The following is a 12,500-nucleotide window of genomic DNA, read 5'->3' as shown; positions in this document are numbered from 1 at the left end:
GCAGACAGCAGACAGCATAAGGACTCTAACGCCCCTAAAGCAGACAGCATAAGGACTGAAGAGCCCCTAAAGCAGACAGCAGACAGCATAAGGACTGTAGACCCCTAAAGCAGACAGCAGACAGCATAAGGACTGTAGACCCCTAAAGCAGACAGCAGACAGCATAAGGACTGTAGACCCCTAAAGCAGACAGCAGACAGCATAAGGACTGTAGAGCCCCCAAAGCAGACAGCAGACAGCATAAGGACTGTAGAGCCCCTAAAGCAGACAGCAGACAGCATAAGGACTGAAGACCCCTAAAGCAGACAGCATAAGGACTCTAAAGCCCCTAAAGCAGACAGCATAAGGACTGTAGAGCCCCTAAAGCAGACAGCAGACAGCATAAGGACTCTAAAGCCCCTAAAGCAGACAGCATAAGGACTGTAGAGCCCCCAAAGCAGACAGCATAAGGACTGAAGAGCCCCTAAAGCAGACAGCATAAGGACTGTAGACCCCTAAAGCAGACAGCAGACAGCATAAGGACTGTAGACCCCTAAAGCAGACAGCAGACAGCATAAGGACTGTAGACCCCTAAAGCAGACAGCAGACAGCATAAGGACTGTAGACCCCTAAAGCAGACAGCAGACAGCATAAGGACTGTAGAGCCCCTAAAGCAGACAGCAGACAGCATGAGGACTGTAGACCCCTAAAGCAGACAGCATAAGGACTGTAGACCCCTAAAGCAGACAGCAGACAGCATAAGGACTGAAGACCCCTAAAGCAGACAGCAGACAGCATAAGGACTGTAGACCCCTAAAGCAGACAGCAGACAGCATAAGGACTGTAGAGCCCCTAAAGCAGCCAGCAGACAGAAGACAGCATAAGGACTGAAGAGCCCCTAAAGCAGACAGCAGACAGCATAAGGACTCTAAAGCCCCTAAAGCAGACAGCATAAGGACTGTAGACCCCCAAAGCAGACAGCAGACAGCATAAGGACTCTAAAGCCCCTAAAGCAGACAGCATAAGGACTGTAGACCCCCAAAGCAGACAGCAGACAGCATAAGGACTGTAGAGCCCCTAAAGCAGACAGCATAAGGACTGTAGACCCCTAAAGCAGACAGCAGACAGCATAAGGACTGAAGACCCCTAAAGCAGACAGCAGACAGCATAAGGACTGAAGACCCCTAAAGCAGACAGCAGACATCATAAGGACTCTAAAGCCCCTAAAGCAGACAGCATAAGGACTGTAGACCCCTAAAGCAGACAGCAGACAGCATAAGGACTGTAGACCCCCAAAGCAGACAGCAGACATCATAAGGACTCTAAAGCCCCTAAAGCAGACAGCATAAGGACTGTAGACCCCTAAAGCAGACAGCAGACAGCATAAGGACTGAAGACCCCTAAAGCAGACAGCAGACAGCATAAGGACTGAAGACCCCTAAAGCAGACAGCAGACAGCATAAGGACTGTAGAGCCCCCAAAGCAGACAGCAGACAGCATAAGGACTGTAGACCCCTAAAGCAGACAGCAGACAGCATAAGGACTGTAGAGCCCCTAAAGCAGACAGCAGACAGCATAAGGACTGTAGACCCCTAAAGCAGACAGCATAAGGACTGTAGAGCCCCTAAAGCAGACAGCAGACAGCATAAGGACTGTAGAGCCCCCAAAGCAGACAGCATAAGGACTGTAGAGCCCCTAAAGCAGACAGCATAAGGTGCTTTAGCGCTCTGTACTATGGTGTAGTATGGTGTAGTGCTCAGCTGTATGGTGTAGTATGGTGTAGTGCTCACCTGTACGGTGTAATATGGTGAAGTGCTCACCTGTATGGTGTAGTATGGTGTAGTGCTCACCTGTATGGAGTAGTATGGTGTAGTGCTCAGCTGTATGGTGTAGTGCTCACCTGTATGGAGTAGTATGGTGTAGTGCTCACCTGTATGGAATAGTATGGTGTAGTGCTCACCTGTATGGTGTAGGAGAGGGCCAGGCCCTTCAAAGAGGGGCTGATGGTGTCTGGGCTGAGCACCACGAACAGCGCCACCGCCAGGGTGATCGAGGCAGACATGAAGTCCAGCCAGTAGGACAGCCAGCGCGTCCCGCAGTTAAACAGCAGGAAGTGGTTGGAGTTGGTGTCCGTCATCTCTTTGAATCTATAACACACACACACGCACACAAACACATTAAGTGTGTGTCAGTGTGTGTGTTCTTACTGCTGGATGTACTGCTCTGTAGGCGTGTATGGTGCTGAGGCTGTGTGAGTGTGTGTGTGTGTGTGTGTGTGTGTGTGTGTGTGTGTGTGTGCGTGTGTGTGTGTGTGTGTGTGTGTGTGTGTGTGTGTTCTTACTGCTGGATGTACTGCTCTCTCTTATCGTAGGCGTGTATGGTGCTGAGGCTGTGTGAGTGTGTGTGTGTGTGTGTGTGTGTGTGTGTGTGTGTGTGTGTGTGTGTGTGTTCTTACTGCTGGATGTACTGCTCTCTCTTGTCGTAGGCGTGTATGGTGCTGAGGCTGTGTGTGTGTGTGTGTGTGTGTGTGTGTGTGTGTGTGTGTGTGTGTGTGTGTGTGTGTGTGTTCTTACAGCTGGATGTACTGCTCTCTCTTATCGTAGGCGTGTATGGTGCTGAGGCTGTGTGTGTGTGTGTGTGTGTGTGTGTGTGTGTGTTCTTACTGCTGGATGTACTGCTCTCTCTTGTCGTAGGCGTGTATGGTGCTGAGGCTGTGTGAGTGTGTGTGTGTGTGTGTGTGAGTGTGTGTGTGTGTGTGTGTGTGTTCTTACAGCTGGATGTACTGCTCTCTCTTGTCGTAGGCGTGTATGGTGCTGAGGCTGTGTGTGTGTGTGTGTGTGTGTGTGTGTGTGTGTGTGTTCTTACAGCTGGATGTACTGCTCTCTCTTGTCGTAGGCGTGTATGGTGCTGAGGCTGTGTGTGTGTGTGTGTGTGTGTGTGTGTGTGTGTGTGTGTGTGTGTGTGTGTGTGTTCTTACAGCTGGATGTACTGCTCTCTCTTGTCGTAGGCGTGTATGGTGCTGAGGCCCTGGATGACTGAGGTTGTGAGGGAGATCCACGGTGAGCGGCTCACGTTCTCCAGACGCTTCATCTCTCTGATGCTTCGCTGGAACATACTGAGAGAGACACACACACACACACACACACACAGTAAGCTCTTTGTAAGCTCTAAGGAAGCTCAGATACACACACACTCACATACACACACAACTAAAGACACACACACACACACACACACACACACACACACACACACACCTTCACTATCACACACACACACACACACACACAGAGTGAGACACTAACTAGAGGATGAGAGCAAAGACTAGTCCGAGCAGGGCCACGGCGATGAGCATATAGGGGAAGACTGCGGAGATGGTGACGATGATGAAGGTGACGATGAGGCAGAACTGAAGGAAGTTCTCCATGTTGAAGGGCAGGGCCGTGTCCACCTCGTCCTGGTCCTTGGAGAACCGGTTCACCATGCGGCCCGTGGGCGTGGTGTCGAAGAAACTCATCGGACTGAACAGGATCTGTAGAACACGTGTTGGGTCAGACATCATGACGGTTTGGGTGAGTGTTTATTTGTTTGTGTGTGTGTGTGTGCTAGTCAGGGGCGTAACTATAGGGGGTGCAGCAGTCTCTCAACGGGCCCCCCTCAGTTTAACGTCAAATGTTCACCTCTCGCATATGCTTGTGCTCAAAGACGAACTTTTTTTAGAGTAATGGCAATGTCTAATGCTTGGGGGATAAGTAGCAATTTATAACCAAAACCATATGCTTATCCTACTATATAAAGTTTATATCATGCTCCTGTATCATTGTTTTATAATATATTGACACACGCGCATTCAAAGAGTGGCGCGATGGCGGAGAATCAAGAGACCAGCCGTAAAATGCCTTTCCGCACGTTAACTATGAAAAACTCTCTGTTGATAGTGACGTTGCCTAGCAACGCTGTCTGCTCAGTGAAGTTTTCAGTAGATAGTGACAAGTTCAGTTCAGTGGCAAAGTAGTTGACCATACCAGGCCCGGGGTGGGTAATTGGGAGAATCGGGAGGGTTCCCGGTGGGCCGCTTCACTTGTGGGCCGGTCGAGAATTTTCATTTTTTGAAATTTGTCACGTTAGTCCATCTTCTCTTAAAGTAGGCTACACACGTTCCGCATGCTGACAACGGAGCCTTTGCATGTTTTGTACCATAAGAGGAAGTTCTCCCCTCCCAAATAGAGTTGGTTGGGTCCATAGCCCGTCTTTTCCAAAAAGTTTTCTCAGATAGGTAGCCTACCGATAGCTGGGCCGGCCCTACCGCAACGATACGAGTCAGGGAGGATGAATGGAAGGAAGAGGCCAGGAGGGGCTGAAAAAGCCAGGTTGAAAAAATGTGCCAAGCTTACCGATTTATTTTCAAGAGGACAAACACAAGTGGCAACTGGCAAAGAGAGACATAGGCCTAATGATTAGCAATGTAACTATTCGGCTAACGTTGTAGCGTTGGTTAATATCGTTGTCAACCTATCCGCAAGCAAAACATTACATTTAATTAAAATATAAGCCTTTTCATATCACTCAATATGGCGATCAATAGACTTTGCAAATATTGTGCAAATATTGATAACAAATCTCAAACTTGATCTGTGTATGCAGTAAAATGACTCTTAATATTTCTTTGTAGCTTCTGAGCAACAGATTAGTCTCCTGATAAAAACGATGAGCCCGACATTTGCAATGAGGAGGCCATGACTAAAGGGACAGAGAGAATAATAGAGTTAACAATATTAATTAAAGTTATTATTTAGTAAGATAGAGCAGTATATGACAGTACTTGATGAACCAATATGTATTGTTTGCTTAGGAGTGGGTGTTGTAAAGGCGTAAATCACCACAATATAATACCCATGCAATTTGCACAGAGAAGGAAATCCTCATGTCTATAAGCAACGACACAGTTATAGATAAAGTGGAATCTGCCAGTGCACTGCTTAAGCGGTTACTGATGCTGTTAGTGCTATTCGCAATGTAACTATACTGTACTGTGAGTTGAACTGTAAACATTCGTTCAATATGCCTCTTTGTTGAAGAGTGGGATACGTTTCAAATGCTTTAGTTATTTATTTCTGCTTTTGTTAATTTATCAACCTATCCTTGTGGAATAGTGGAATATTTTTTTGTTAACTTCTCGGCTTAAGTAGATTATTATTTAACCTTTACATTATTTGTTGAACCATTGTATTATTATTTTTTTAAATACAGGATAACAAGAGCTGAACTGTTGCTTCATTTATCCTATTTCCACTACCATGGAAAAAGTGGGCCGGTCCTGGGCCTGAAATTCCCTGGCTGAAAAGTGACCCCACTCCGGCCCTGGACCATACTATGTGCCTAAAACATTTCCAATGCTGAAATCATCATTGTTCGACATGTATGTGAGGCATTGTGTGCGTACCTGTGCGTAAGTAAGGGTTTTCATGAAGTTACTACTGTGATAGATTCGTGTATTTGGGCTACATGCGAGAGCATGATGCTATTAGTAGAGATTAGCATGGTAAGCAGAGATTTAGTTATGTTCTGTTCTTATGTTGATTCGCTGTAATAAAGATAGGGTTCTTCCTGTAAAGATTTCGACTGGATGAGATATGAATGAGATTCATGTTGCCTAGTGGAATGTCCACTATTATATGTTTCTAGTAATATTAGCTGTGTAATTGTTATCGAGTAGCAATAACTCATGTTAATGTAATTCAGTGTAGTGCTAATTAGTCCCCATTCTCATTGCAGACCACACACATACAGTATGTCCGATCACATGCATCGTCATGTAATGAAAATTGGTGAATGCACAATAAAGGGAGATAAATAATACTGCTTTGTTTATCGGGGTTGTTTTAACAGACTAGAACCAGCAAATACATTAACAGGTCACCAGGCTGAGCCTCTACAATGTAACGTAAAAGTTGACGCTAGCGGATATATGATTGCTAACTAATATGAACACTAGCGCTAGCTAAAACGTACATTATTTGTGATTATTTTTAGTAGTAGCAAGTGAGCAAAAAATGCACCAAGATCTCATGTCATGCACTCCTCATTTCTCCCTCTCTGGTTACACACAGCTGTTGAGCTTTGAACCTGGTTGCAGGACGCACTATTGGTATTGTTTTTTAAAAACGCAAAAGTACTTTTTATCTGATTACACGATTAATCGATGGAATACTCAATCGAATACTCGATTGCAAAAATATTCGATAGGTGCAGCCCTATTATAAACTATCAAAAAACTAGTCAATGAAATTAATAAGTTCTTATTTTCTTTGGTATTTTTGTGATTAGCAATGATGATTACGGGTAATATGTATGTTGTTGTCCAATGTTAAGTCTCTATTTGATCATGTGACAATAAAAAGGCAAGAGAAAAAAGAACAGGAGGAGAAAGCGGCAAAGCTGCCTAAATTAGATTATTATGGCTTTTTAACGAGCCCATCAACTAGTGGCCAGCCCACATCACTAGACGCAGTGCAGCAGTTCAGCAGTTCAGCTGGGATCAGCATCGCTGCCCCCTCAGTAGTGTGTCAGTAACCATGCAACAGATAACCTACGGCTATTGTGATAGATATACATTTCAAGACAAGTTAGAACCTATAACCATAATTATGGTAGAGCAGGATTACTAGGCTACAAGTTAATAATAATAAAATAATAATGCATTTTATTTGTATAGCACACTTTCACATACAAAGATGTCTCAAGGTGCTTAACAGGGTCACAATAGCAATTTAAAACAGTGCATTCAAAAACAATACAGAAAAGAAATAAAAATGTTGGGTAAATAGTGGTCGCTATTATTATTATCATAACAATGATTTACAATTTTTACGGTAAGAAATATTCCCGCTGAGAGTCAAACAAGACTTAGCTCATTGTGTACACTCCCATCGCTTCTGAAATATGTAAGGTTGATTAATTAAAAACAACTTACATCGATAACAAACATCTTTGATTTTTTTTAGATGCGGAAGTAGGGAACACTTTTCTTTTTTTGTGTTCACTAGGGTCGCCCGTCATAATATCTTGCACCTGGGCCCGTCGTTACTACGTTACACCACTGGTGCTAGTATGTGTTTGTGTGTGTGTGTGTGTGTGCGTATGCTAGTGTGCTTGTGTGCACGTGTGCTAGTGTATGTGTGTGTGTGTGTTGTGTGTCTTACCTTGTGGAACATGGTGTCATGGAGTTTGGAGGAGGCGTGGAGCGTCACCTTGGTGAAGGAGTAGCCTTTGATGATGCTGAAGAGGAACATGGCCACCACGGAGAGGCCGTAGACCAGCTGGTAAAACTGGAGGTCGGGGTTCTGGGAGATGTCCCCCTCTACAGTACAGTTGCTGCAGTTCTGCACCAAAATCCACATATACCACAGGTTAGAGGAGTTCTGCTACTGCTTTGTCCATGTGTGTGTGTGTGTGTGTGTGTGTGTGTGTGTGTGTGTGTGTGTGTGTGTGTGTGTGTGTGTGTGTGTGTTTGTGTGTGTGTGTTTAAAAGAGTATGTGTAGTTCTGCTGCCATGTGTGTCTAGGTGCAATGAGTGTATTTACATGTGTGAGTGTGGGTCCATGTGTTTGTGTTCACGTGTGTGTGTGTGTTTGTGTTCACGTGTGTGTGTGTGTTTGTGAGTGTGTGTGTGTGTGTAAGTGTCGATGTGTGTATGTGTGTGTGTCCATTTGTGTGTGTGTACCCCTGATCCTTGTCCCAGCCAGTAGCTTAGCCACCAGTTGCTGAAGGCCGTCGTCCCCACTAGCAAAACAAAACTCAGCATGACGAAAGAGAGTAGGAGATAACCTGGAGATACACACACACAAGGACACACACACAGAACCACACACACACACGGACACACACACACACACACACACATGGACACACACATGCACAATTAAAAGCAGCAGGGATAACCTGAAGAACATAAGTGCAAGGACTTAGCCTTTGGTATCCATGCGATCTATGTGAGCGTGTGTGTGTGTGTGTGTGTGTGTGTGTGTGTGTGTGTGTGTGTGAGAGAGAGAGACTAACCTCCTGCAGCTTTGCAGTACTGGTGGTATGTCTTACGTGACACTGATCCCTGCTGAGCGAATTCCTCTTTGACTAGCTGGTTGTCTGAATCTGCTCACACACACACACACACACAGGCAAAAACACACACACACACACACACACACACACACACACACACACACATACAAACACACACACACACACACACACACACACACAAAGATATGTTTCAGTATTTAACCTCTACTCGTGCATCTGCATATTACACTCCTAAAACACTCACACACACGCATACACACACACCCACACACACGCGCACACGCACACGCACACGCACACACACACACACACACACACACACACACACACACACACACACACACACACGAACAAACAAGCCCACACACTCACACTCTTACACATGCACTTAGAGTAGTTGTGTGATATTAAAAGTTCACCTGTCCTGTCAGGAGCCTCTTCTCCTTTCTTCACTTCATCCGACATGTCAAAGGCTGAGGGGGAGAGTAGACAGGTGATCTTCACACATCTCTGGAGCAACACACACACACCTACACACACCTCTGGAGCAACACACACACACCTTCACACACCTCTGGAGCAACACACACACACACACCTACACACACCTCGTGAGCAGAACATACACACACACCTACACACACCTCTGGAGCAACACACACACACCTCTGGAGCAACACACACACACCTTCACACACCTCTGGAGCAGCACACACACACCTTCACACACCTCTGGAGCAGCACACACACACCTTCACACACCTCTGGAGCAACACACACACACCTTCACACACCTCTGGAGCAGCACACACACACCTACACACACCTCTGGAGCAACACACACACACCTTCACACACCTCTGGAGCAGCACACACACACCTTCACACACCTCTGGAGCAGCACACACACACCTACACACACCTCTGGAGCAACACACACACACCTTCACACACCTCTGGAGCAACACACACAAGACTGTGCTTTGCAACAAAACTGTTACACGTTCAGTTTTAGGTTCATCATTGACGTTGGACCGTGTAATTAGCCAACGGAATGGTCATATCTTCTGTAGGCAGTTTCAAAGACGGAACATTTGCCATTTGCTTTCGTGACAAGACAAAGTATAGTTTACCAGTAATAAGTTGAAGTGTGGCATGCATAGAATTCTAGGCAGTAACCAAGCAGCTAATTGTTCCTCCCTGAAAGAAGTTAATATAGCGTTTAATGACAGATATTTAGCATGTAGGCAGTAAGGGCATGTTTATTCCCATTGATTCCCTTAAGTGTGTTATTTAAACTTCTCTGTAAAGGATTTGTGCAATTGTGCAAATTTTATCTTTAATTTATTTAGTTATAATAAAATATATATATATTATTATAACTAAATATATATATATATGTTTTATTATAACTGAATAAATTAAAGATAAAATGTGCACAATTGCACAAATATATATATATATATATAATAAAATAAAAGGGGGGGCGCTTGGAGGGGGTCTCGCCCGGGGCGTATTTCCATGTAGAACCGCCACTGACCCTGTCCCAACTCTAAACTGTAACACACCCCCAGTGATCTGTGACCTCCCATAGCTGACCTTATAAAAAGTAATACTGTACATTGAAATCCAATCCGTTACCCTGTCTCCTTTGATGCGGAACTGATTCCCTATAGGTTGTACGTGGAATAAACCTTCAGAACCTTTGATTCATCTCCTGGTACCTTTATCTTATCTACAAAGTTTAGCCTCAGTCATAATTCTGTCACTCATCAGACGGTTCACCCTCACCAGTTGCGTTGGGCCTCTGAAAAAGCTTAGTCTGCTTGGCCATGTTTGATCCTTCTCACTCAGTTCGCCCCTTGTTACAAAAAAACGACGGTTTGCGCTTTATTTAAAATGCAGCATACTGTATGTGTGTTGTTTAATAACGACAGGATAGCCTGTTCCTTTGAAACATAATAAGTGCAGTGCATATTTGCTTTATAGGCCTAAATATTAGGGTTAATATCGAATTCCGATTGTGCTTGGGGGACCGGATTTTTAAGAAATTTCAATCAGACAATTTGACCGGTGAGATGTTATCTTTTCGGACATTTCAATTTTTTCTTAGACAAAGTCCGGCAATTACCGGACAACGGACACGATGACACACACACACCTACACACCCCTCTGGAGCATCACACACACACCTACACACCCCTCTGGAGCATCACACACACACCTAGACACACCTCTGGAGCAACACACGCACACACCTACACACACCTCTGGAGCAACACACACAGACACACAAACACACCTACACACACCTCTGGAGTAACACACACCTCTGGAGTAACACACACACACCTATTCACACCTCTGGAGCAACACACACACACACCTACCTACACACACTTCTGGGAACTGCTGACAGACTAGTGTGGAACTGCTGACAGCATTTCTACACATCCATCAGTAGATCTGCAATGCTGTCAGCAGTTCCACAGTGTTGAGTAACTACTCATTCCTGCCAGAACTGTGAGGTAGTGAGGCCGCAGTGGAACATGTGGGGTACCGGGGTTGCTGACTCCGTTGTTGGTGTGTTTGTCTGCAGGCGGCTCTGGAACATTAGTTGGCTGAGGATCATCCGGCGGTTCCTTATTTTCCTCCTTAAAAAATCATATCATAGAGATGCATTAATCAGAAACAGAACACAGACTTAAAGAGAGATACATCAATCCGAAACACACAGACTTAAACAGAGATTCATCAATCAGAAACACAGAGACTTAAACAGAGGTAGAGAAGGTCTTCAAGGTGTGTTAGGTGCATCAACCAGCAGAGGGAGTGTGTGTGAGTGCAAGTGTTCTATCCAAAGTGAGAGTGTTTTCCCCAGACTGAGGGCCTCATTTACTAACACACAGGTCACACGTACGCGTTGGAATGCGTTGCTGCGTCAGGGTTAACGGATCCCCATTCACTTTGAATGGGGTGACGTCATCCTTTTGCCGAACTGAATGGAGCCAAAGTGAATGGGGATCCGTTAACCCTGACGCATCAACGCATTCCAACGAGTATGTTTGACCGGTGTGTTACATTGTGCCTGCAGCGCAATCAGCGCCTTTGCCAAACCACACGGTATTTTGCATCCTATTTAACAAACAAGAACCTCGTTGCTTAATCTTAAGTGTTATTTGCGCTCCGCTAAAACAGGGAAGAAAGAGCCTGCGTGTTCCACCATGGAAGATTAGCTTTTGGTTCACGAGGTTAGAGCAAACTAACCCAGGTAAATAAAAAACTCATAAATATTTCTCCGTTTAGCCCTTCAGTCCATTAAAAGTTGTGATCACTTTGAATTCAAGACTGTCTTTTATTGGTGAGCTGATTTTGGGATATTAAACTTTTCAGCAAACATTGAGTTTATGGGTTGCTATGGTTACCCATCAGGGTGCCTGTGCAGCTTCATATTAACAAGTTTATGTTCACAAGTTCATATTCGCACATATTAACATGAGTTAATCACACACAGGTAGGAATACACGACACCCCTTACTTTAAAACGACGTATTCAAACACTGAAAACCATGCTTTTCAAAAACGCTGCCCTAGGCGGTTACATTTGTGAGTTTAAGCGTGGACAGGTGACACTGAAGTTTTCAGACGTTTGGTTGCCATGGCACTGGGGGTAGTTTGCGCTCCGGAGGCTATAACGTTAAAAAAAACATGGAAGGTGAAATGAATATGCTGCTGTCTCTACAATTTACTTAGTGTACTTCCAGTACAAGTTCTTTTCCTGATTAAATACGCATTACTCCTACGCAGAAGGCGAGCACTGTACCTGGTGTGCTTGAACAATGGGTAAAAAGACAGTTTAAAACCTGTGTATGACGTGGCCAAACAGCTAGCTGGTGGGACAATTCTGTATATGACTATATTAAATGATATCAAACACCCACTTTCCCTTATACCCTCCCAGCAGTGGTAATCTAAAGTTCACCGCCGTAAATACGGTTTTATGTTTTATGTTATTTTACGCCTGAAATGGGCGCAATCCTGTAAGTAAATGAGGCCCTGAGTGTTATATCAACAGTGGGAGAGTTCTATCAAGAGTGGGAGAGTTCTATCGAGAGTGAGAGAGTTCTATCCAGTGAGCTAGACTGAGAAGGGGAGCGTGGTGTGTGTGTGTTTCTGACGTACTGAGCTAGACTGAGACGGGGAGTGTGTGTGTGTGTTTCTGACGTACTGTACTAGACTGAGAGGGGGAGTGTGGTGTGTGTGTGTGTGTGTTTGACGTACATGCGTCTGCTCCAGCTGGAAGTTGATGATGAGCTGTGCATAGCGCCCCTGGGCCTTCATCAGAGACTTGTGTGTTCCTGCCTCCCTAACCTCACCGCTGTCAAGAAGGAGCACGTTGTCACAGAACTCCAGATACTGCACCAGTGAAGAGGAGGGAGGA

The 12,500-nt window shown here is 45.0% G+C and overlaps 1 protein-coding gene across 5 annotated transcripts in view; it reads right to left on the bottom strand.

Annotated features, from left to right (window-relative positions):
* The window catches only part of LOC308379024 (ATP-binding cassette sub-family C member 12-like), a 45,194-nt gene that overhangs the window by 11,453 nt on the left and 21,241 nt on the right, over positions 1 to 12,500 (bottom strand). For 4 of the 5 annotated variants that reach the window (XM_080856067.1, XM_080856069.1, XM_080856068.1 and 1 more), the window contains 9 exons: positions 12,341 to 12,475; positions 10,620 to 10,713; positions 8,478 to 8,531; positions 8,038 to 8,127; positions 7,703 to 7,806; positions 7,182 to 7,361; positions 3,285 to 3,511; positions 2,957 to 3,094; positions 1,940 to 2,126 (listed from right to left, as the gene is read on the bottom strand). In XM_080856067.1, coding sequence (XP_080712193.1) covers positions 1,940 to 2,126; positions 2,957 to 3,094; positions 3,285 to 3,511; positions 7,182 to 7,361; positions 7,703 to 7,806; positions 8,038 to 8,127; positions 8,478 to 8,531; positions 10,620 to 10,713; positions 12,341 to 12,475 — 1,209 coding nt within the window. The remainder of the gene's footprint in view (positions 1 to 1,939; positions 2,127 to 2,956; positions 3,095 to 3,284; positions 3,512 to 7,181; positions 7,362 to 7,702; positions 7,807 to 8,037; positions 8,128 to 8,477; positions 8,532 to 10,619; positions 10,714 to 12,340; positions 12,476 to 12,500) is intronic. The other variant, XM_080856071.1, reaches the window with a different exon arrangement.

Source organism: Sprattus sprattus (assembly GCF_963457725.1).
Source record: "Sprattus sprattus genome assembly, chromosome: 18".
NCBI lineage: Eukaryota > Metazoa > Chordata > Actinopteri > Clupeiformes > Clupeidae > Sprattus > Sprattus sprattus.
The sequence above is the reverse complement of the archived record's forward strand: the minus strand, read 5'-3'. Positions and strand labels throughout refer to the sequence as shown.